Source organism: Uranotaenia lowii, chromosome 3, assembly GCF_029784155.1.
Source record: "Uranotaenia lowii strain MFRU-FL chromosome 3, ASM2978415v1, whole genome shotgun sequence".
NCBI lineage: Eukaryota > Metazoa > Arthropoda > Insecta > Diptera > Culicidae > Uranotaenia > Uranotaenia lowii.
Window position 1 is genome coordinate 42,555,417 of NC_073693.1, and position 27,594 is coordinate 42,583,010.

Sequence of the window (27,594 nt, forward strand, 5' to 3'; positions counted from 1 at the left end):
AGATAGAAATCTTTAATATGGTACTTTATTAAAGTTCATAGACTTTGAATCTAGTTAGAAATTCCAATTCAAGAATAATTCTGCCTAGCCAATAGTTGAACCTAACTTTTCCAAAATTCGATAAATGGGAAATAATTTGATAAAAAGAATAATTTTCAATTTCACTCTAAAATTTTAAACTTTTCAAAACTGAACTCTTATGTAACTAATAGTCTGTTTTTAAACTGATATTTTATAAATTTTTTGATCATAGATTCCGAATTTAAAATAACTATGAGTTAAGATTTTTCAACTCAACTTTCCTGATCTCCTGTTGAATGAATTTTTCAACAAAATGACCAATTACTAAAAATGACAAAAAGTCACAAAAAAAATTAAAAAATGACAAAAATCACAAAAATTCAAAAATCACAAAAATACAAAAATCACAAAATGACAATAATGACAAAACTCACAAAAATGACAAATCCCAAAAATGACAAAAAATAACAAAATCGAAAAAAGACCAAAATCACAAAAATTACAAAAATCGCGAAAATTACAAAAATCACAAAAATGGCAAAAATATCAAAAATGTCAAATATGCCAAAATGACAAAAATTACAAAATTACAAATTGTCAAAAATGAAAAAATTGACAAATAGGACAAAAATGAAAAAACGAAAACATTACAAAAAGAAACAAAATTCTAAAAATCACAAAAATTACAATGATGACATGAATAACTAAAATGACATAAAGACAAAAATGACAAAAATGACGAAAATGACAAAAATTACAAAAATGACAAAAAAGACGAATATGGCAAAAATGAATAAAATGACAAAAAAGACAAAAAAGATAAAAATGGCAAAAATGACAAAAATGACAAAATGACAAAAATGTCAAAAATCACAAAAAAGACAAAACTGACGTAAATGCCAAAAATGACAAAAATGACGAAAACAACAAAAAAAGCGAAAATGGCAAAAATGACAAAAATGACAAATATAACAAAAATCGCAAAAATGACAAAAATGACAAAATTGACAAAATTGATAAAAATGACAAAATTGACAAAATTGACAAAAATGACTAAAATGACTAAAATGACAAAAATGGCAAAAATGACAAAAATAACTAAAATAACTAAAATGACAAAAATAACAAAAATATTAAAATCACAAAAAAGAAAAAATGACGTAAATGCCAAAAATGACAAAAATAACGAAAATGCGAAATTGACAAAAATTACAAAATATACAAATATGAAAAAAATGACAAAAATCACAAAAATGACGAAAATGACAAAAATTACAAAAATGACAAAAAAAAAAAAAAAAAAAGATAAAAATGACAAAAAAAAACAAAAATGACAAAACTGACTTGAATGCCAAAAATGACAAAAATGACGAAAATTACAAAAAAACCAAAATGTCTAAAATCACAAAAATCTCAAAAATGACAAAAAGGCGAAAATGGCAAAAATGACAAAAATGACCAAGATGACCAAAAATGACCAAGATGACCAAAAATGACATAAATGACAAAAATGACAAAATAGTCGAAAATGAAAAAAAAAAAAAACAAATATGAAATAATGACTAAAATCACAAAAAAGACGAATATGGCAAAAATGACAAAAATATTAAAATGAATAAAAAGACATAAATGACAAAAATGATGAAAATGACAAAAATGATAAAAATGACAAAAATGACAAAATGATAAAAATGTCAAAAATCAAAAAAGTGACCAAAATGACGTAAATGCCAAAAATGACGAAAATGACAAAAATTACATAAAAGACCAAAATGTCTAAAATCACAAAAATGACAAAAAAAGCGAAAATGACAAAAATGTCAAAAAAGACAAAAAAGACAAAAGCGATAAAAAAGACAAAAAAGACAAAATTGACAAAAATGACAAAAATGACAAAAAAGACAAAAAAGATAAAAAGACAAAAAAAGACAAAAACGACAAAAAATACGAAGAAGACAAAAAAAGCCAATAATGGCAGAAATGACATAAATGACAAAAAAAACAAAAGAGACAAAAATGTCAAAAATAAAAAAAAGTTAAAAAAGACCAAAAAGACATAAATGGCAAAAATGAAGAAAATGACAAAAATGATAAAAAAGACAAAAATGACAAAAATGACAAAAATGACAAAAATGACAAAAATTACAAAAATGACAAAAATGACAAAAATGACAAAAATGACAAAAATGACAAAAATGACAAAATTGACAAAATTGACAAAAATGACAAAAATGACAAAAGTGACAAAAATGACAAAAATCACAATAATGGCAAAAATGACAAAAATGACAAAAATGAAAAAAAAGACAAAAATGACAAAAATTACAAAAAAAGACAAAAAAGACAAAAAAGACAAAAAAGACAAAAAAGACAAAAAAGACAAAAAAGACAAAAAAGACAAAAAAGACAAAAAAGACAAAAAAGACAAAAAAGACAAAAAAGACAAAAAAGACAAAAAAGACAAAAAAGACAAAAAAGACAAAAAAGACAAAAAAGACAAAAAAGACAAAAAAGACAAAAAAGACAAAAAAGACAAAAAAGACAAAAAAGACAAAAAAGACAAAAAAGACAAAAAAGACAAAAAAGACAAAAAAGACAAAAAAGACAAAAAAGACAAAAAAGACAAAAAAGACAAAAAAGACAAAAAAGACAAAAAAGACAAAAAAGACAAAAAAGACAAAAAAGACAAAAAAGACAAAAAAGACAAAAAAGACAAAAAAGACAAAAAGACAAAAAAGACAAAAAAGACAAAAAAGACAAAAAAGACAAAAAAGACAAAAAAGACAAAAAAGACAAAAAAGACAAAAAAGACAAAAAAGACAAAAAAGACAAAAAAGACAAAAAAGACAAAAAAGACAAAAAAGACAAAAAAGACAAAAAAGACAAAAAAGACAAAAAAGACAAAAAAGACAAAAAAGACAAAAAAGACAAAAAAGACAAAAAAGACAAAAAAGACAAAAAAGACAAAAAAGACAAAAAAGACAAAAAAGACAAAAAAGACGAAAAAGACGAAAAAGACAAAAAAGACAAAAATGACAAAAATGACAAAAATGACAAAAATGACAAAAATGACAAAAATGACAAAAATGACAAAAATGACAAAAAAGACAAAAAAGACAAAAAAGACAAAAAAGACAAAAAAGACAAAAAAGACAAAAAAGACAAAAAAGACAAAAAAGACAAAAAAGACAAAAAAGACAAAAAAGACAAAAAAGACAAAAAAGACAAAAAAGACAAAAAAGACAAAAAAGACAAAAAAGACAAAAAAGACAAAAAAGACAAAAAAGACAAAAAAGACAAAAAAAGACAAAAAAAGACAACAAAAGACAAAAAAAGACAAAAAAAGACAAAAAAAGACAAAAAAGACAAAAAAAGACAAAAAAGACAAAAAAAGACAAAAAAAGACAAAAAAAAGACAAAAAAAGACAAAAAAAGACAAAAAAAGACAAAAAAAGACAAAAAAAGACAAAAAAAAACAAAAAAGACAAAAAAAGACAAAAAAAGACAAAAAAAGACAAAAAAAGACAAAAAAAGACAAAAAAGACAAAAAAAGACAAAAAAAGACAAAAAAAGACAAAAAAGACAAAAAAAATAAAATTTACAAAAATGACAAAAAGCCAAAAAAAAAAGACAAAAAAGACAAAAATGACAAAAAAGTCAAAAATGACTGAAATGTCAAAACGACAAAAAATACAAAAAAGACAAAAATGACAAGAATGACAAAAATGACAAAAATCACAAAAATGAGAAAAACGAAAAATGACAAAATATGAAAAAATTCACAGAAATCACAAATATGACAAAAATAACTGAAATGACAAAGTTGATAAAAAAAAATAAACGACAATATCACCAAAATCATAAAAATGACAAAAATAAAAAGGAGAAAAATGACAAAAAAAGACGAAATTGACAAAATTTACAGAAGTTACAAAAATAACAAAATGACAAAAATAAAAAAAATTACAAATATCTCAAAATCATATAAATTACAGAAATGAAAAAAATGGCAAAAAAGACAAAAATGACAAAATTAGCTTATACGGCAAAAATGACAACAATGACAAAAATCACAAAAATCACAGAATGATATAAATGACAAAAATGACAAAAAGGACGAAAATGACAAAATGACAAAAATAACAAAAATGACAACAAAGTAAAACATGACAAAAATTATAAAAAAATGCAAAAATGACAAAAATGTCCTAAATGATAAATATGACAAACATGATACAAATTGCAAAAATGGCTAAAATTACAAAAAACACTAAAATAACAAAAAATGACAAAATACACATAAATACAAAAATGGCAACAATTACAAAATAAAAACAAAATATAACAAACTGACAAAAATGACAAAAATGATAAATATGACAAAAAAGACAAGTGACAAAAATGAATATAAATGTCAAAAATGACAAAAACACAAAAATGATAAAAATCACAAAAATCACAACAATCACGAAAATGACAAAAATGACCGAAAATGACAAAAATGGCAAAAATCACAAAAATTGACCAAAATCAAATGACAAAAATGAAAAAATGACAAAAATTACAAAAAAGACATAAGTGACAAAAATGTCATAAATGACAAAAATATCAAAACTGACAAAAGTGACAAAAAAAAAAAACGAAAAAAATACAAAAATCACAAAAATTTCAAATATCACAAAAATGAAAAAAAAACAAAATTGACAAAAATGACATAAAGACGAAAGTAGCAGAATTTGCAAAAATAATAAAAATTACTAAAATGACAAAAATCACAACAAAAACAAAAATCACAGATATGACCAAAATGACAAAATTCACATAAATGACCAAAATGACAAAAATGGCAAACTCACAAAAATCACAAAAATGTCAAAAATGACAACAACGACTAAAGACAAAAATGATACAAATGACATAAATGACAAAAAACACAAATATGACAAAAACGACAAAAATGACAAAAATGAAAAAAAAAAGACAAAAATGACAAAAATGGCAAAAATGACAAAAAATACAAAAATGATCAAAATGACGAAAATGACAAAAATGACAAAAATGGCAAAAATGACGAAAATGACGAAAGTGACAAAAATGTTGAAAATGACGAAAAAGACAAAAATCAACAAAGTGATAAAAATGACAAAAAAAGACAAAAATCACAAAAATGACAAAAATAACAAAAATGACGAAAATGTAAAAAAAACGAAAAAGACTTAATCAAATGACACAAATGACAAAAATGACAATTATGACAAAAATGACAAAAATTACAAAAATCATAAAATTTCAGAAAATTACAAAAATGACATACTTAAATGATTAAATTGACAAAAATGACAAGATATGGCAAAATTGACAAATTTTAAAAAAATGATAAAATTGACAAAAATGACAAAAATCACAAAATTTACCAAAATGACCAAAATCTCAAAAAAATCACAAATGATACTGATTGATGATGATTGCAGTGTAAGTTAAGATTGTCAAATTGACTCTCCAAGAACTGGAGCGGAACGGGTAAAAAAACGGGTAAAAAAATCGGGGATAGGTGGTATCTCCAAGAAAAAATTAATAAGTTCGGAGACTGGGATGGATTTGTGAATGATTTACCTAATTGATTTTAGATTCTACGAGTTTTAAAAAAATACGATCACTCGTTAAGTAACGATTTTTTAATCAAGTAGATAATTTTGAAGTAAAAGCTGCTCTCCAGTTTGTCAAAGGCAAAAGTACTAAAGATATTTAATTACCTACATCGAGCTGTTTTAAGAGCTATTATTGATCTGAAAGTTTTTGCAATTCCCCTGTAAATAAACCGAATCGAATCTTCAAAAAATGTTCCACGGATAACTCATTGAATATTTCGTTTTAGGTCCCTCATCAACCGAACGTCGTCGCCATCAGAAATCGAACAGCGGACCCCTCCTGTCCAGTCCGGAAACGGTCAAACCGACAGCAGTCAGTCATCACCGGTCCAGCACCCGAATCACTCCCAAATCGTCCCGGAAATCTCACTCCCTCGAGAAACCAAAGACTCCCTCGACCTCGAATCATAATCATCTGACGCCGTCCCCGCTTTCGATTGCCTCCTCAACGGCCACAACGAACACACCGGTTTCATCGCCTCATCCCTCCAGGCTGTGCAGCAGCATGCAATCGTCCTCGGTCACTTCCCTGGCCTCGTCCTCGCGTAGCTTAACCCCAGGAAAGACACCCTCACCGGCGCCTCTAGCGCATCGTCGAAGTCCACCGCAGCTGCTGCAACATTCGTCCAGTTCCAGCACCACCCTGGCCGGAGAAACTGCCGGAGGAGCCGCCGTTGCTCCGGAAAGGCAACAGGAGGAAGTAGTTGTTCATCCCCCTCCGAACGTCCTCGATCGACTGGAGGTCGTCGGTAGAATAGTAGTAGATAGCAGAATTTCCAGCGGCGGCGAACAGGAAGCGCCCGACTCGCCGCTGCAACCGCAACAATATTCTAAATTTAGCCAATTGCTTAAGTCGCCTACGCTCGAAAAGTACGAAATAAGTCCGGTTTATCACCAGCATCATCAGCATCACCATCATTCGCCATCGCCGCTGCAACGGCCACCCATCGAAGAGCAGCTGCCCATTGAGGTGCTGGAGGAAGAGGAACAGCTCCAAGAGCTGGAGCAGCAGCAGCAGGAGAAGAGCTCGCCGCCGAATGTACAGGGAATGATTGAACAGGAATTGCAGGTGAGGCAAATTACCTTGATAGGTATTCTAATCAGAAGAACTGTTGATAACTTTAGGGAAGAATGACACAAAGTGGTAAATTTCGGAATAAAAAATTTTAGCTAATATCAGGTTTGAGAATCACGAATCAGAAAATTTAAATTTAAAAAAAAAATTAATCGAAATTAGTTAACAAGAATCTAAAATTGAAAAGCTACATAAAAAAGTAGGAAAATAGATGAATAGGGAAGAAAAAATATTCAAAAAGTAGAGTGGTCAAAACTATAATATTAGAAAAGTAAAAAAGATCAATGGTAGAATATACAGAAAAGTAGAATAGTGGCTAAGCATAACAGCAGATAAGTCATAGATGAAGAAATAATTAGTTGGAGACTAGAAGAGTGAAAGAGAAGAAGAATAGATAAGTAGAAGAGAAGAACAGAAGAGCATAAAGAGTAGTTTCACCATCTTACACAAAAATAAAAAGTTGGAAATAAGGAATAGTAGAACAGAAGAAAAATAAAAAAAATACAAGAATCGGAGAGTAGAAAAGTTTAAAAGTAAAAAGTTAAACAGTACAAAAGCGAATAGGATAGGATGGTAAAACAAGTAGGATAGTATAAAAGTTAAATATGTATTGGCTAAATAAAAAAAGTATAAATTTAAGAGTAGAAAAGTTAAATGTAGAATGGCAGAAAAATTTTGATGTTCAAAAAAATTCAAATTGAAATGGTTAAAAATATAAAAAAACGAATATTCAAGCTATTGTAAAGTCTAAAGACTCTTTAGCGGAGAAATAATCTAAAAATCAGGTTGTTATACTTATATCAAACTGTTGAGTACGTAAAAATCTCAAAAGATAAAAGTTAAATGTAAACAAATTCCGATTTAATCTTAAAATTCGAAAATAGTTCAGACGAAAAGTCAGAACATCAATGAGTTGAAAAAACTGAAATCAAAATATAAAAGGAAAATTGAAAGTCGATAAAAAATAAAACAATATCGGCACTCAAACCACTTAAATAAAATAGATTCAAAAAATTTGAGATAAAAAATATTTGCACAAAATTTTTCTAAACAAATTCATTAACGATATTTTCTTCCATTATAGGTGCCTTTGCAACTGGTGGAAGAGGACGAGGAGGACGAATCTGCCGGAATAATTGTGATCGATGATATGGAACCGGGACCATCCGGGCTGTGTGCACCACCAATAGTCGGTGACTATGATCCGGAAGACGACGAAGATGTAGCTTACGGAGGTACCGGAGCCGGTGCTATGCTGCTGGAGGAAGTGCGCGGTCGATCCGGTTCCGTCTCGCCGAGACCGGCCAACCGGATCTTATTCGATGACAAATTCAACGACGAATTTGTCGTGATAGAAAATAGTCCGAAGAGTCATTTTATACAATCACTAGATGAGACTGACATTATTGTGATCCGGGATAGCGACGCGGAGGAGGAATTCCCACCGAGACCGGCCAGCAGCAATAGCACCGGTGCGTACGAGAAGAAGAAGTCGCTGGTCAAGATGAGTTCCGTGGAACATTTTGACAGTATGAGGCAGCGGAAGAGCTGTTCTCCACAGCGTAAGAAGAGTCTTTCGCCGATCGCTCGCGCTAAGAGCATGGAAGAAAGTCACCTTTCGACGGTCGGTTGTTCCGGTCCAGCATCTAACCATATCGTATCGATTTTAAAACGCAAAACCGTAGAATCGAATAGTTCAGCTTCGAGTAACGCCTCACCGGTTACCTTCTCACCAAGTGTGGTGGACACTCCGGTTCGTACGAATCGCTCCAAGCAGGGTATCCTGAAGAAACGAAGTTCGCTGGACGAAAGTCGTTACACCAGAAGCCATTCGCCAGACGATCGTAGTATCCTAATCAAACACACTCGAAGAAACAGCTTCGAGGACGGATCCCAGCACGGAATCCTGAAACAAAAAAGCTACGAATCCAAAGAGGACATCGCCACTGCCTGCGGTAGCACCAATGCCGTCAACACCGTTGTATCTCACGGGATTCTCAAAAAGAAAACCGATAGTTCCTCCACCTCGACACCAAACGAACAGCAGAAGCACGTCTCGATCTCCCAAGCAGTCATTCTGGCAGCCGCCGAAATCTGCCAGGACATGCTAGCTGAAAATGAACACGGCCACGAGATTCGGCCGATTCTTAAGTCTGACTCCCAGCACATATGCAATCCTAAACCAATCCTCAAAAAGAAGCACTCTTCCGAATCCGAGGAAATTCGTCCTATTCTCAAGTCTTCCCGAAAGAGCAGTCGAGAGGAAAACAATTCCGATTCGGAAGAACTCAAGCGTTCGATCCTCAAAACGGACTCTCCGGCCAAGCGTCGGTCGTTTGGGGATCGGTGCGATTCGGTCGAATCAAACGTCAGTTCCTCGTCAGCGCTGATCCGTAGCCGATCATTAGAACATCCGGAACCGATCCCATCGGCTCCGATCGTGCCTCAAGTGCAGAACATCGAAAAACCCATCATATCAGTTGCGGAGCGGATCAAAAACATGGAGAAGTTCCTGTCCACCGAAAGACCAGCTCCGGCACCAGCAGCAGCAGCGACGGTTGGAGCCAGTGGAGGAGCTGTGCCGAAGCAACGATCCCACTCGGTGGCTAGCACCCGGAGGGAGTCGTTCCGCTACAAAACCCAGCCGATCACCTCGGTGGAGATGAGCAGGTGAGTGATTTGTCTTTACCAATTTTTACTTCCCACCACAAAGAACATCATCGCATTGACTAATCTTCTGTAAAAAAAACAACGAAACGAGAGTCTCATTCATTCCCTTAATATCTACTTAATATCTAATAAAACCATCATCGAAAGGTTTCCATGATCCGAAATTTTTCGAATGGTTTGTGAGAGTGATGTTTGCAGTGATTTGGTTTTTTTTTTTCTCAGAATTCCTTTGCGGTTTTGTCTTGAGTGCTTCCTAAAAACAAATGTTTGCACCACGCAGAAAAATGTAAATAATGGAAATAATTTAAAAAAAAGCATTAAAAGTTGAGTCTCATCAAGTCTCACTAAGTAAGATTTATTTGAAAAATGTAATAGTTAGTTGAGCTTTCTTATAGAAATAAAAATAAAACGATAAAATAATTTTCTATGGGAAGTTCCCTTTGAAATATCTTTTTCGCCTGTCAAGGCGTTCAATTTCCGCTGAATTTTATTCCACCGCTACTTAAGATTGATATCTGTAATTCGTTACAATTAGAGATGTACCGAATAGTGGTATTCGGCGAACGGCCGAATACCGAATATTGACCTTTTCAACTTTTCGGCCAAACGAATATCCGGCCGAATATTCGGTCAAATATTCTATTAAGTTTTTAATGAAAAAAAAAAAAATAGCGATTATTTCAATGCTTTCTATTTATCCATATTAATGCCCCTCATGTTTTAGTCGGTTATTTTCAACCAGATGATATTATCGGATGACGTATTTCAAGATATTTTTTAGGCAGGGGTCTTACTGATTTTTAAAATGTCACCAATAGCTTAAAAGACATCAGATGACTAGTCGCTTCTAGGGCGTTTATCCCCGAAGAGATTGTGTTCCTGTGAAATCTGGGACAAAACATATCGAATCAGGTGCCAATCTATTTGAATTTGTATCTTTGATATAGAATTAGATGAAGGTCAAATTTGAGCATGATATCTTCAAAAAAGTTGTTGAAAAGAAATATGATTTTTAACCTTGGGCATACCATGCTTTCAACCACACTTATTCACACGGTCAGGCATTCAGGGCGATTGTTGAAAAAAAAAATTTAAAAAAGGGCAAAATTTATGTTCATTTTGAAATTTTTGAAAAATTGTTATTGAACACAAAATCTAAAAGTTTTTAAAAACAAATTTCAGTTTTTTATTTAATTAAGCAAATAATCTGAAATAATTTGGAAAGTTTTAACCCATTCGAGACGGAGGCCTTTTCATGACATCTGAACCTATAGTACTTTACTCTTAAATAACGTTTATGTCGTTTGATTTTCATCAAAACCATTTTTCAATCCTTTTTGCCTAGCATTTGCTGATTCCATTGGTATAAGAATATTATTTTTCCGAACAATATTAAACTCACAATGAATGATTATTCTGACAAAGGCACAAAAATTCCATTGCACACACGGTGTGCAATCGGTCTCGAACGTGTTAAACAACATCTGGACATCCCGGCCGGATTTGACTTATCTGGAATCTTTACTGGATTAAATCTGGAATAAACTATAAGTAAAGTATGAAGTGATACTTGTCAGCATTCTCCTGTACGATTTACAGTGAAAGATACGCGGATACACTTTAGATGTTTTGCTGAAACCATAAGTTTTTAATGATTGTGTAGCTTTTACAACATTACTTTTGAATATTTTATAAATTATCCAATGTCATTTGAAAATTTTACAAGTCTGTAGTAGATATTCGGCCGAATACTTAGCTCAACTATTCGGTGAGCCGAATATTCGCCTTAACGGTTTTTCGGCGGTATTCGGCGCCGAATATTCGGCCAACCGAATATTCGGTACATCTCTAGTTACAACCAACTTTTATTGGCTGTTAGAATGACTTCCTATCATTGTTTGCATGACATCAGTCGAACAATATTACTTATAAGCTAAATCTCTGCCTTGGTCCTTACTAAGAATTTAATCCTTCAACACCTTTGATTTTCTAATCTTCTTATCCCAAGGATCTTCCCATAACGAAAAATCTAGCATTTCGAACATTTTGATAGTAAAAATTGTGATGAAGATTGTGCATGCTCAAACAGAACATACACAGTTTTAAAGCACTTTTTTTTTCTAAAGTTCCAGTATCGTATTAATGAATCGTTGGAAAACATTTGGGGTATTTTTTAGGCCGAAATGCATCCTAATGTATGCTGTCTATCTTATCGAACTTATGTTAGGTTTTGGTTAGGCGAGTTTTTTCCTTTCTTTTGTAGGGGTTACTCAGGTTGTAAAAAGAAGAAGTCTAACTTGTTTGATGTTAGAAAAACTGTTACTTTTTTTCCACGGAATTTTAATTTAAACTCGCCTGCACGCTGATTGAGAATCTTTCTTGTTTCGCTTGACGACAATATTTCAAGTCGGTGCCTTTTCGCAACTACATCATCTGCCATCTGGTTCGTCGATTTTCTAGGGGCTCGCAGTCCTAATACTATACATCGTTTCGGACCGGAGACCTTTTTTGACTCCAACTTAACGATCTCTTGAGATCAGCTCGACGACCTTTCAATGGCTCTCGACCGACATTGGCCTTCCAATGTACTCCCTACTCTACCCAGCGACTTGCCATTCACCTTTCCGACAGCCATCATCTGGCTCCAGTCCGATAACCTCTCACTGAACCCGATTCAACAACTTCTCATGTTCTCTGGTCTAACGACCTCCACTTGACTTCGGTCCGATGACCTTCCGCTGGTTTACCGGTTTAATAGACAGTCATCTGACTTTCAAGACATGGTTAGATTTTCTACAAATGAGTAGTTACAATCATCTGATAAAAACATTGCATTCTCTGGAAGTTTCATCAACAATTGTTCTGGAGATCTTGATGTTGTCTATATAGAGTGAGTCCGAAGTAGAAAACTTCGTTGGACCACTTGATGAGGGAGATTGCATTGCATTCATCACAATTTCAGGCAGGTGTTATACGCATTCAATGCATTCAAGCCTCTCTTATTTAGTTTGTAAGACCTTAGATGTTGCGACTTTTATCCATCAGCACTGACTACACTGACATGACTTTCAGATGAAAATTGTATTTTTTTTCCTGGGATTTTAGCGTCTACGGCTTAATTATACCCTTCTCCTCCGTGGCTGGTTGTTATATTCCTTGCATTAACTTGGTGTTTTGGAGGAAAGTTAACAAACGTTTTTCTTCTTGCAAGCAGTTTGATGGGATTTGTCGGATATTGATTGACAGGTTGCAATCAAGCCGGGCTTGATCATAGATGTCGCAATCTGTGAGGATGTGCTTGATGGTATTTGTGTGTTGCAGCTCAGACAATTTGGAGGGCCGGATAGGTCGAAAAGATGAGAATGGCGTAAGCGGGTATGTCCTATTCAAAGCCCCGTTATTGCGACTCTTTCGACCCGGTTTGGCTGGTCAGTCAATTTCCTGGTACAGTTTTTGATCTCACGTAGTTTTGGAAGCCGATTTTGATTCCACTCGATGTCCCATGCTAGTTGGATGCCATTTGTGATGCTTCTGTATGCGTCCATTTGAGGGATTGGAATAACAGGTGGTTCCAATTTAGTGTCTTCTTGTGCCAGGCGATCAGCGGCCTCGTTCCCAGGAATACCGGAATGACCTGGTATCGAAATCAGTGTGACGTTCTTGCTGACTGATCGATCTGATGTGGATGATATCCATGGGTGTTTCAGATTCCCCGCAGAGACTGCCTTAAGAACGCTGGCAGAGTCGGAGAATATTACTGAAAGGTCCTGAAACTGGACACGAGTTGTTTAGTGCATTCTGTATTAAATATGATTCTGCGCTAAAAACAGAGCAAGCAGGATGGTAAGGGAAGACTCCTGTTGTATTACTAAGTAGCGAAAGACAGGTGTACGGTCGTTGAGGGTTGCCCAGCTTTTATTTTGTTAGCTAAGCTGAGATCAATTGCAGGGAGTTTTTCGTTCCAGTTTCGGCCAGGCTTATTCTTTCGGTTGCAGATATCAGGAAGGGTTATGTTGCAATGGTACTGGAGCATTTTTTTTATTATTAGTTCCAGCTACTAGTGGGGAAACTCTGGACCACTAGTAGCTGGAACCAGTGGTGGCAAACCATCTCAAAGATTTGGTAATCATATTCTTTGTGATGAGGTACTTGAAGGGAAGGGACTGGTTCTAAATGCTGAACTGGCCGTCGAATACACTGATTGTACAGGGGCTCCAATTTGTTCAGGAGTTTAAATTTTGCTTGACTAAAAAAGTCGAGTTTGTACAGTATTGATGGTAGAATCCAGCCATGTAGAAAGCGGAACAGAGAGTCAGCGTATATCATGGTTTCAATGTTGTTGGGAATATTTTTAAAAAGCGAATCAATAGCTGTGATAAACAGTGTGGATGCAATGACAGAGCCTTGGGGAACACCGGAGTGTATGGTCCTTGCCGATGATTGGAATCCATTTATAAGGACTTGGATGGAACGGTTCAACAAAAAGCTCCTGATATATAGGATCATACGTATATCTATGCTTCATTCAGAAAAAGTTCGGATGATAATCGTTCGATCAACTCGATCGAAGACTTTTGAGATAACTAGCGATAGAAATTCTAGGTGACTGCCATCATGTATAGTTTAATTTCTTCCCGAATGATTTCAAGGTGACAGAAGAAGTCATCGGTGTAAAGACCTGGACGGAGCGCAAATTGTCGGTTGTCCAAACACTGATTTTTGCCAAGAATGGCCTGTAAACGTCGATTAACCATATGTTCCATGATTTTACTGGAACAAACCAGTAGGGTAAAAGGTCTATAGTTATCTAAGGGATTACGAGGCCATTTTTCCAACAATCGGGGATTTCACCTTCTCTCCTAATTTTATTGATAATCTGTAAGTAAATTGGTTTTGATGCGAGGGAGAGATTTAAAAAAAAACGGGGAGCCAACCTCATCGGGGCCAGAAGAGAGGCACTTGACTTTATTTGGAGCAAACTCTAGTTCTTCCAGTGTGAAGTTAGAGTTTTAGTCTTGGTTGTAGTCATTGTAGTATATTGATATTTTCGAGGTTGTCCACTAAAGGTTTTAACTTTATTCCAGAGAACTGCGGAGGGGATACTGGGGTGGATTTCTTCCGTGAAGGTCTGATAGCTGAATAGCTACAAATCGGCTGGGACGGCATCGCAACTGAATTTACCATAATGGGCCCGGACAAGATGGCCGATTGCCTACACCGGTTGGTGGTCCGGATCTGGGACACAGAATAGCTACCGGAGGAGTAAAAGGAGGGGGTAATATGCCCCATCTAAAAGAAGTGCGAAAAGTTGGACTGTAAAAACTACAGAGCGATCACTTCTCAATAACGCCTACAAAGTGCTATCCCGAATCCTACTCCGCCATCTAACGCCAGTTAGCAGGCCGGCTTCATGGAGGGATGGTCTACGACGGACCAGACCTTCATATTCCGAAAAATCCAGACGAAAATGCAGTGAACAGCTAGTCCCTACGCACCATCGACTTCGGCAGTCATGGCTACTATGGACTCAACAAGAAACTGCGGTCGAGCAGACTTAGCCCTCGCACGAAGTGTAATCTGTACATGACGCTCATAAGACCGGTTGTTCTCTACGAGCACGAGACATGGATATTGCTCGAGGAGGACTTGCGTCCACTCGGAGTATTCGAGCGACGGCCGGATATGCTGGGCAGGACATGGTGCAAGAATGCCGGACGACTGTCCTGCAAAATAGGTGATCGCAACGATAAAAACCAAATATGATCCAAGGGTTTATCTTAGGGCTAATACTATACAACATCTGTACCTATTTTGCACCTATTTTACAAAAAAAAAAAACTTGGTGCTTCGGGACTAGAACAACATTCTTATTCTGCGAATTGAGGAGAGGTTTAAAATTCATGATTGGGCCATTCGCGTATTGACGATCGTTGGTGGCGCTAGCAATCGCTAGGTTAGAGTGCAACTACATATGTCAGGAAGGAACTTACTGAAATAGTTATTCACAAAATAACTCTATTCCACCACTGAATCCTGTTACTGCGTTTTCTATAGTTATGCCATTTTTTTATGATTAACTGGCAATGTCGATGATAGGGTATGATTTAGCAAAGCATTGACTAAAATACAACATTCATCGCAGTCGTGTTTGATCCGGCGTTCGGACTGTGTCAAACTTCAAACTTCATAGAGATTTCTTCTTCGCTACGTGTTATTTTTTAACTTAATTTTACCGGGTAGTGTGCCTAAAAAAGTGCAAATTTGGTGATGCTGCAATGTCGGTGGATGGAAAACCACCCTGAGACTCCCAGGGGAATCCCCCTGGTCGAAACAACAAGAGAACGATGCCCTTATGGATGGATCGTGACGGATTACACGGCGATGTCCAGTTCTTGGCTATGAAACCTACTTCCAAAGCCAAACTGTCGTCCAACTCGTTCATAATTACCAAGACCGTAAACCAAGCCGTAGGTCCAGTTCTATGTGGTTAATCTATAGGTGGGGACAATCAAAAGTTTTAGTATTAGTTCGTTGTATCCATAAAGTTGCCCCAAATGCGGAAAATTCGGACACACGAAGCTTCGCTGCCAACAAACAGAAACTTGCCTTGCTTGCGGTGAGCATGGGCCAGAACCCCAAAGTGCCTGACTGCGAAAGACCACATGCTGTCAACAACAGATCCCACCCGAAGCAACAGGAGGAACAAGCTATTGTTCGAATTCGCGTTGATTTGGAATTTCCCAAGGTGCTGCCATTAAAGAGTACCAGAATCGACGTGCTGCTGCAAGAAATCCCACACCAGTCCAATTGCGTCTGAAAGCAGCCAAAACCGCCAACCTCTACGACGAGAAAGATATTCAACAGTTGGAGAGCCAGCAGATCGTGGCCTAGAGGATAGCATACTTGTCTTCTAAGCCAACGTTCATGAGATCGAATCCCGGTCGTGACATAACCTGGCACACATAGTATGATGAAGGTTGGCGGTTTTAGCATTAGTGAAATGCTAGCCGTGTATACTTTGGAACTGTACGCCCCAATGATGCAGCACATGCATGTGGATGGATCTTTTCAAGGGAACTTAGATTGCACTTGGAGATTCTACCTAGTTATGTGTGTGCTCGTAGTGCTACCGGTAAACAACTGCAACTTCAACCAATAGTGCAGGGGTGTCAAGTAGCATAGCAAAGTAAAAATAACAACGCGGGGTAATACCACAATAGATCAACTTAATGGTCGCAGTGGACTCTCTCCCCAACAGGAAAAAAAAACAGTTGGAGAACCAGATCGCCCAACTTGTGGTCATATTGAAGAATCCCTCCCCTTTTTCTGATCATGACTGATCATGATGCTCATTCCACAAGTTGAGGATGTATTTACCTATACCGAAAAAAAGGATCGTATATCGAAAGTATTATCTCCTCTGAAAATCTTACCCCTTCCCACTCGCATTGATCCTTCCAATGGTAACACAACAGCTTTAGACATCACTATCTCATCCTGGGAACTGGGATCTAAATTGTCATGGAACATCCTCGACGACTCCCATGGTAGTGACCACTGTCCCATATTAATAAAATTACAACACACTACTTCTAGCCTCCACCAGACCTCGATAGAAATATACCGAGGCTGTTTCTGGTTACCAAAGTGAAGTAGGTCATCAACTTGAAGCCATCAATCCTGCTTGTATCATCCCATTCATAAAAACACTCTACGAAGTCGGTAAAAAATACATTCCCCGTACCAGTACTGTGGACTCCTTGGAAAAATATCTGTTCCATGGTAGGGACCTGAAATTCGAGACGCAGTTAAAATTCGCAGGAAGACGCTTCGTGCACTCAAAAAGATCCAGAATAATGATCCTAGGAAAGTCAATGCTCTTGAATCTTTAAAACAGTCAGATCAATAGCCAGAGCTGCAGTCCGCACAGCTGAACAATGAATGGCTCCCTTAACTTCACTCATCGTTGGGAGTGGCTCTTTTTCGTCGTTGGCTACGCCAGCGATGTAGCTTCCCCCACCGTCTTGGTCTCCTGTGTGCTGTTCAAGTGTTCATCGAAGTGTTGCTTCCACCTATTGATCGCCTCACGATTGTTCGTCTGACTGGATGCCTCCGTTCTTATCCGGCACCTTTCGGCTTGCGGCACGAGCTTTTGATAGAACTTTCTTGTTTCCTGGGAACGATGGAGCTGCTCCAGATCCTGGAGCTCCTACTCCTCCAGACAGCGCTTTTTCTCCTGGAAAATTCTGACTCGCTGCCGCTTCCGCTGTCGATGGTTTTCCACGGTTCGGCGAGTCCAATCCTCGTCGGTACAATCTCCATTTAACCGGGGTTCAGTCTTGCGATAATTGACCGAGGCGGGCGTCGGATTCGTATTCGTATTGTTCACTACACAGAGTTTTGGGTGCTTCTTTACCATCACCAGAAAGTGGTGGTTTATTGCTTTCTTTTCTCTGGAAGTGTCACAAAATGGCGTTTCCGAACTGATTTTACACAAGCACGTGAAAAATTATCAACTCTCTCTTTGAAACACGGGAAAACCGTTAGTACCCTTAGGCTCGGAAAAACCCGTTATGACATTCGAATGCCACACATTAGATTGACAATTTGGTTACTAGATCACAAAACGTTAAACTATGACGAATAAGTATCAACATGGGAATCGAGTTCTAGAATCAAAATATATGATATGCCAATTTTGAGGAAAGGTTATTAACACCTTTCTTTTTATCTGTGTTAGGTGTTTCATGAGAAAAATATTGGCAATACGAATAATGTTTGGTGCTCTTCATACATTAAACTTACGTCACTTAATTCGCCTAATTTAGTCAAATAAGAGGCCTTAACTCAAGTGTATATTGAACCAATAACAAACGTTGTACAAATATACATATCTACATGTATGTAGGTACAACAACCGGTTCAATGCAAATGTATTTTTGGAAAACACTCTCCATCTCTGTAGTCGTCTCGCGAAACGACAGAGGCACATGTTTGCATTATCGAAAATTCAAGCGTGCTCCCAAAAATAAACATCAAATAGGTGTTATTTTTTCTCTCTTTTTCTGTACCTAATACCGCACTAGACATTGATTTGCCTACTTTGATCGTAAACGGACATGTTCATTGGTGTTAATGAAAAATTGAATAAAAAAAACAAGGCAAGGCAAGAGAATACAAAAAAAATGAAGCTCGACGTCATTACCGATGCAAATGAAAACAATTATTGTCATGTTTGTTTTTTTTTCACAAGAGAACTTTTTTCGGACCTTTTTTTCATTCCAATGTCAAGTGTCATTTGCAAAACAAGCTTCATTCAAATGTTCTACAAAAATGGAAAAATAGTTCAAAAATCAATATTTTATTTAATTATTTCATGTGAATTTCTGTAAATTTGGTCAAAAATTCGACTAGTTTCTGGAAAAAAGGTCACAGATAGCATTTTTTTGTTTCCTTATTATTATTTTTTTTGTTGTGCATGGCAGACAGTTCAGAAGGTCGAGGTAAAATTCATTGAGCACGATCATTTTTTCATCTTTCTATGCATGTGATCGTTAAATATTCGCGGTTTCGTTTGGTTGGAAACCAAAATTTAAATTTTCTCACCCTTTATTCTTATTAATACATTGACGAATTTGATTCTAGTTCATTTGCGTAATTTAGCATTTTTTTTTAATTTTCGTTAAAAAGTTAATTTAACACAACTCATCTCCGGTTCCAATACGATCGTTACAACTTTGTTCGAATGTGTAAGGGATGAGCAATTTCAAACAGCACCCACCCACCCACATGTCAAAGCCGCCGGTCAACTAACTGATGCCCGGTTCTCGAGATGCATCCGCATATTTTCGTTCGTAAAATTTGCTGCATTTGGGGGGTGTTGGGAAAAGATTCAGTTTTCCGCCGATCGTCCGCCGAGTCGTAATTACGCGTTTTCGTCGTTCGGAAACAAAGAGAATTTTAAGGAAAAAAAAACTCACGTGCCGTCCATCCGTCCGGTCGCCTGGTTTAAAGGATAGTGATCGTGTTTGTTTTGGGGACATCATCGTTTAGTGTGACCCAGAAAGACTTACTTATCACGATTTTTCCGAGACGCCAACGCTTGAGTGACGGTTTTGTGCAATTTGTTTCTAAATCGAGAAGAAAGCTACAACTGGCGTTGCACAGATTTCGAACCCCAGTATGAATAACGCGAGTGACATGGAGGACCGAAGCTTGAAGTAGGTTACAATTTGTGGGTTTTTGGGTCAGATGAGTGCATCTGGGTTTTCCTATTCAGGAAGTTCTATTACCAGCCGGAATCCAATTAATAAAAACTTGCATTTCTGTGAAAACGTGACCATTTGGCTTGCTAGCAATATCCAGCAACCACTGATCAAGATGATAAAAAATATGACGTCATATTTTTCATGACTCCATAGGCACGATAGGCTCGCTTTATTGTTGTACATACTCTCGTGAGTAAAGGAGGGGAGAGCCTTCGACAGAATGGCAAAGTTGTAAAATTTGCAATTTAGCTCTTTTATTTTCATTCGGTTTGTATTCCAGTTTAGTTTTTAGTCGAACTGGATTGAAAAATTTGGGACAATAGGATTGGATTGCATCAAGGGGTACAACCCTGAAGTTAAATGAGTCAATCATAGGGACTTGATTCTCACATCGTATGCTACGATAGCGATTGTAAGTCCCATCCCTCGCCCAACGCTCAAATCGTAAGCACAGATTGCTCCTAAGAAAGTTCCTGAGCACGAACGACGGGAGAGAATTTCGTTCTTGAAATCCAATCAGACATAAAGCTACTCATTCGTCTCGAGCTTTAAGCTCTCCTAAGGCTAGTTTTTGGTTCTCTTTTCTCTTCCTCTTTTCACACCTTACGTTGCGCGATGCAAGCCTTTCGTTCGCATCGAAAAACCTGTGCAATACTACTGTTTGGTTGTTGTTAGTGTAGGTGTCTAGCAAAGACGATGACGGGATGGGAAGCAATCCGAACTGTTACTTGCTGAAGGCAATGGGAGATGTTTGGGAAAAGGGTTGAAATTCTAGAACAAGACCTAAAAATTTATTCTACTGGCTTTTTAGAGATCTCTGAAGGAATAAGCCATACTCAAATACCATTTGGATTCATTGAAAATTTTGACCTTTTTGTTTACATTTTTTCCTATAATAACAAAACGTCAAAGATTCTTCCGGCATCTTGAAATTTTTTTCCTAATAACAAATCGTCAAAGATTCTTCCAGCATCTCGAATCGAGCATTGTTTGATAATGTTTAAGCCCAATCATAATCCACTCAATTGCAATATGTTCAATTAATTCTTAGTCTAGAAAATTCAATATTAATTTTAAAAAAATTGACAGATTTTGCTAAATTAACAAAAACGGCACAATTGACAAAAATCATGAATTTGTCAAAAAATAACTAATTACAAAATTTTAAAGATGGACAAAGTTGACTAAATTATTAAAACTCTTCAAAATGACAAAAATGACATATTTGAAGAAATTGACTTAATTGACTATAGAAAAAAAAAATTAAAAAAAAATTAACCAACCCTTTAAAAATGATAAAATTTACAAATTTGACGAAAAAAAACATTTACAGAAAAAAAAACAAGTTAAACAAAAATGACCAAATTGACAAAATGAGTCAATTTAACGAACATTAAAAAATTAATAAAAAAAATTGTCAAAATAGAATAAAAATAACAAAAAAAAAATTGACTAAATCTACAGAACATCTTGAAAAAATTGATAAAACTGACAAAAAAATGAAAAAAATTGAAAAAAATATAAAAAAATTAAAAAAAACTTACAAAAAAAAAAAAAAAAATCGCAGATATGACAAAAATAACAAAAATGATAAAAATGACATTATTGAAAAAAATAACAAGAATGTCAAAAATGACAGAAAATTGCAAAATTTACAAAAATGACAAAAATTCCAACCAGGACAAAAATGACATTAAGACAAAAATTACAAAAATGACAAAAAAACAAAATTTTAAATTTTTAAAACATTGACCAATCGACAAAAATGATTAAAATGACAAAAATGACAACAATGACAAAAATGACAAAATAACAAAAAATGGCTAAACTGACAAAAAAAGCAAAAATGACAAAAATGATAAAAATGACAGAAATGGCAAATAAGACAAAATTGACTAAAATCACAGCAATGACAAAAATGACAAAAATGACAAAAAATTACAAAAATGATAATAATAACAGAATTGACAGAAATGTTAAAAATGACAAGACAAAAATAGCAAAAATGACAGAAATGACAAAAAATGGAAAAAAAATTCCAAAACTGACAAAAAAATGGCAAAAATAACAAAAATGACAGATATGATAAAAATTATAAAAATTATAAAACTGATGAAAATGATAAAAATGATAAAAAGGATAAAAATGATAAAAATTATAAAAATGATAAAAATGATAAAAATTATGAAAATGACAAAAATGATAAACAAAGACAACAATGACAAAAACGTTAAAAATGATAATAATGACAAAAATGACGAAAATGACAAAAATGACAAAAATGAAAAAAATGACAAAAATGACAAAAATGACAAAAATTACAAAAATGACAAAAATTACAAAAATGACAAAAATTATAAGAATTACAAAAATTACAAAAATTACAAAAATTACAAAAATTACACAAATTACAAAAATTACAAAAATTACAAAAATTACAAAAATTACAAAAATTACAAAAATGACAGAATTGACAAATATGACAAAATTGACAAAAATGTTAAATGACAAAAAGGACAAAAATTGACAAAAATGACAAGAATGATAAAAATCACAAAAATGACAAAAATGAAAAAAATGACAAAAATGACAAACCTGATAAAAATGTTAAATGACAAAAATGACAAAAATGACAAAAATGACAAGAATGATAAAAATCACAAAAATGACAAAAATGAAAAAAATGACAAAAATGACAAACCTGATAAAAATGTTAAATGACAAAAATGACAAAAATGACAAAAATGACAAAAATGACAAAAATGACAAAAATGACAAAAATGACAAAAATGACAAAAATGACAAAAATGACAAAAATGACAAAAATGACAAAAATGACAAAAATGACAAAAATGACAAAAATGACAAAAATGACAAAAATGACAAAAATGACAAAAATGACAAAAATGACAAAAATGACAAAAATGACAAAAATGACAAAAATGACAAAAATGACAAAAATGACAAAAATGACAAAAATGACTAAAATGACTAAAATGACTAAAATGACTAAAATGACTAAAATGACTAAAATGACTAAAATGACTAAAATGACAAAAATGACAAAAATGATAAAAGTGACAAAAATGACAGAAATTACAAAAATGACAAAAATTAAAAAAAATAAAAGAAATGATAAAAATGACAAATAATACAAAAATGTTAAAATTGACCAAAAGACAGAAATGACAAAAAATGACGAAAATGACAAACATGACAAACATGACAAAAATGACAAAGATGACAAAAATGACAAAAATGACAAAAATTACAACAATGACAGAATTGATAAAAATGACAAAGATGACAAAGATGTTGAAAATGACCAAAAGACAGAAATGACATAAAATGACGAAAAAGGCGAAAATGACACAAAAGACAAAAATGACAAACATGCCAAAAATGATTAAAATGACAAAAATGACAAAAATTACATAAATGACATAAATGACAAAAATGACAAAAATGACAAAAATGACAAAAATGACAAAAATGACAAAAATGACAAAAATGACAAAAATGACAAAAATGACAAAAATGACAAAAATGACAAAAATGACAAAAATGACAAAAATGACAAAAATGACAAAAATGACAAAAATGACAAAAATGACAAAAATGACAAAAATGACAAAAATGACAAAAATGACAAAAATGACGAAAATGACGAAAATGACAAAACTGACAAAAATGACAAAAATAACAAAAAAAACAAAAATGACGAAAATGACAAAAATGACAAAAATGACAAAAGTGACAAAAATGACAAAAATGACAAAAATGACAAAAATGACAAAAATGACAAAAATGACAAAAATGACAAAAATGACAAAAATGACAAAAATGACAAAAATGACAAAAATGACAAAAATGACAAAAATGACAAAAATGACAAAAATGACAAAAATGACAAATATGACAAAAATTACAGGAATGACAAAAAGACAAAATTTCAGTTTTTTTGTCATTTATGCAAATTTGTGCAAATTTAGTCAGTTTTGTCAAATTGAATAGTTTCGTCAATTTTGTAATGTTGTTAATTTTTTCAGATTGTCAGTTTTGTAAATTTTCTTTATTATGTCAATTATGTCAATTGTTCATTTCATTTTTTTTTCAATTTGGTAAATTTCCGAAAAAAAACGATGTTGTCAAATTTGTCCATTAAGTTATTTTCTATATTTTTTTATTTCATTTTATTCAATTTTGTCGTTTTAATTTTTTTTTTAATTCAATGAATTTCCGAAAAAAACAGATGTTAAATTTGTCAATTTGGTTTTTCCATTTTTGTAAAATCTTTTTTTTTTTCATTTATGCAATTTTCATCAGTTTTGTCAAATTGATAAATTTTGTCAATTTTGTGAATTTCGTCAGTGGTGTGAATTTGGATTTTTTTTCAATTCTGATAATATTATCAATTTTGATAATTTGGCTATGTTGTCAATTTTGTCAAATTGTCAAAGTTACAGTTTTGTCTCTTTTTAAATTTTATTAATTTTGTCAATCTCAAATATTTTTTTTCAATTTGGTTAATGTCCCAAAAAGTTTGTAGTTGTCAAATTTGTCAATTTGATATTTTTCTAGATTTTCTCTTTCATTTTTTTCATTTTTTGTAAAATTTTAAATTTTGTCATTTATGCCAATTTTGTTAAATAGATTGATTTCGTCAATTTTGTAAATTTTGTCAGTGTTGTCAATTTTTATTTTTTTTTTTCACTTTTGATAATATTATCAATTTTGATAATTTTGCAATGTTGTCAATTTTGTCCGATTGTCAGTTTTACAATTTTGTCATTTTTGCCAATTTTCTTAATTTTGTCAATTTCATATTTTTTTTTTTCAATTTGGTAAAATTCCTGAAAACATCGATGTTGTCAAATTTGTCAATTTGGTTATTTTTTAGATTTTTTTTTCTTATTTTCATTTTCATTTTTATTTTCATTTTCATTTTTGTAGAATTTTAAATTCTATCATTTACGCAAATTTTGTCAGTTTTGTAAAATTTATGAATTTCGTTCATTTGGTAAATTTTGTCAGTGTCGTAAATTTAGATTTTTTAAAAATTTTGATAATATTATCCATTTTTATAGTTTTGCAATGTTGTCAATTTTGTCAGATTGTCAGTTTTACAATTTTGTCACTTTTGAAAAAAAAATTTATTATGTCAATTTTGTTCATTTCATAATTTTTTTAATTTGGGTAATTTCCGAAAAATCTCGATGTTGTCAAATTTGTCCATTTGGTTATTTTCATGATTTTTTTAAAATTTTATCATTTAATTTTTTTCCATTTTTGTAAAATTATAAATTTTATCATTTATGCAAATTTAGTCAGCTTTGTCAAATTGATTGATTTCGTCAGTTTTGTAAATTTTGCCAGTGTTGTAAATTTTGATAATATTATCAATTTTGATAATTTTGTCAATGTTGTCAGTTTTACAATTTTGTCAATTTTGTCAATTTTCTTTATTAAGTCAATTTAGTAATTTTCATAATTTTTCTTAATTTGTTCAATTTCCCAAAAAGTTCGATGTTATCAAATTTGTCAATTTGGTTATTTTCTAGATTTTCTTTTTTATTTTATAATTTTTTTTTTAATTTTTGTGAAATTTTGAATTTTGTCATTTATGCAAATTTAGTCAATTTTGTCAAATTGATGAATTTCGTCAATTTTGAAAATTTGGTCAGTGTTGTCAATTTTGATTTTTTTTCAGTTTTGATAATATTACCAATTTTGATAATATTATCAATTTTGATAATTTTGCAATGTTGCCAATTTTGTCAGATTGTCAGTCTTACAATTTGGTCACTTTTGTAAATATTCTTAATTTTGTCAATTTCAATTTTTTTTTTCAATTTGGTAAATTTCCGAAAAAAATCGATGTTGTCATATTTGTCAATTTGATTATTTTCTGGATTGTTTTTTTAATTTTTGTAAAATTTTAAATTTTGTCATTTATGCAAATTTCATCAGTTTTGTCAAATTGATAAATTTCGTCAATTTTGTAAATTTTGTCAGTGTTGTGAATTCCAATTTTTTTTCAATTCCGATAATATTATCAATTTTGATAATTTGGCAATTTAGTCAAATTGTCAGAGTTACAGTTTTGTCTCTTTTGTCAAATTCATATTTTCCTTTATTTTGTCAATTTCATTTTTTTCCAGTTTGGTAAATTTCCCAAAAAGTTCGATGTTGTCTAATTTGTCAATTTGTTTTTTTTAGATTTTTTTTTTACATTTTCATTTTCTTTTTTTTTTCATTTTTGTAAAAAATTAAATTTTGTCATTTATGCAAATTTGACTAGTTTTGTCAAATTGATGAATTTCGTCGATTTTGATTTTTTTTTCGTCTATTATGATAATATTATCAATTTTGATGATTTTGCAATGTTGTCACTTTTGTCAGTTTTCTTAATTTTGTCGATTTCATATATTTTTTTAAAATTTGGTAAATTTCCGAAACAAATCGATGTTGTCATATTTGTCAATTCAGTTATTTTCTAATTTTTTACACTTTTTTAATTTTTTTAAAATTTTAAATTTTTGTCAAATGTAAATGTTTTTTTGTCAATTTTGTTTATTTAGCTGAAATTGCCCATTTTGTCAATTTGTTCATTTTTAAATTTTGCCTATGTTTTGGATTTTGTCCACCTTGTGATTTTTGCAAATTTTGTTGTCCAAAAAGAGTTCATTGATTAAGATTATATTAACTTAAAAAAATGTCATTGAAACGGGATCATACAAAATATTCCAGCATTCAGTCATTAAAAAATCTTCAATTAGTTCTAAATCATGTTATTTATATGAAAATTATGATTATTTTAAAATACTTGTATCCTTTAAACAATTTGAAATTTTAGTTTTTCCATGCATTTTCGATTCACTGCGTTCGAAATTCTTTGATCATAATTTATTAAAGTATTAATCAAAGTATTAATTTTATTAATTTATCATCTGTTTATAATTTTGTGTCATATGTGTCCAAATATAATTTACAGGCTGTAAGAAAAGCTACAATCCACTGTCAAATGTTTTAAACCGGGTTTTTAACTGATTGAAGTTGCCTTTTTTGACATTATTTGACGCAGAAAGGCATGAGTTTTGTCTTCATTTTTTGATTCCTGAAAGTTCAAATGTTTTTCTGTATTTTTTTTTATTTTTGATTCCATGTTTATCTCAACATAATTATCGAAACAGTTTAAGCACTTTATTGCTAAGCGAAAAAGGGCAAAAGGTGGGAAATCTTAAAAATACATTGTTTTGTGTTCCTCAACAAAGTCTTAGACCAGAACTATCGAATTCAATTGAGTATACATCATTATTAAACCTCGAACTCTACTGGTCGAGTAATCTAATGGGTTTTACCTGCCGGTTCGAAGGACCAAATATTGAACCTCGGACTCTACTGGAAGAGTAATCTAAGGGGTTTCACCTGCTGGTTCGAAGGACCAAATATTCATCCTCAGACTCTACTTGTCGAGTAATCTAACGTGATTTACCAGCCGGTTCGAAGGACCAAATATTAAACCTCGGACTCTACTGGCTGATTAATCTAACATGTTATATCTGCCGGTTCGAAGGACCTAATATTCCTTGGACTGTAGTTGCCGAGTAATCTACATGTTTTATCTGCCGGTTCAAAAGAGCAAATATAAAACCTCAGATTCTACTGGCCGAGTAATCTAACGTGTTCTTACTGCCGGTTTGAAGGACCAAATATGAAACTTCGGACTCTTCTTGCTGAGTAATCTAACGTGTTTTACCAGCCGGTTCGAAGGACCAAATATATCATTTTGAATCTCGAGTTCAGTTTTTGCATTGTACATTGTATTCTAATTCTGAGTTTAAATTTTTCCTTTCAGATTTCGATTGACTTTTTCGTTGTCTATTCTGATACTTAATGCTGAATTTAGGTA

At 33.0% G+C, this 27,594-nt stretch overlaps 1 protein-coding gene across 13 annotated transcripts in view; it reads left to right on the top strand.

The window, feature by feature from the left end:
• The window catches only part of LOC129756767 (supervillin), a 1,054,002-nt gene that overhangs the window by 675,842 nt on the left and 350,566 nt on the right, over positions 1-27,594 (top strand). For 12 of the 13 annotated variants that reach the window (XM_055753766.1, XM_055753763.1, XM_055753764.1 and 9 more), the window contains 2 exons: positions 5,897-6,738; positions 7,829-9,414. In XM_055753766.1, the coding sequence (XP_055609741.1) occupies positions 5,897-6,738; positions 7,829-9,414 (2,428 nt within the window). Of the gene's footprint in view, positions 1-5,896; positions 6,739-7,828; positions 9,415-19,306; positions 19,635-27,594 lie in introns of those variants that run through there. The other variant, XM_055753773.1, reaches the window with a different exon arrangement.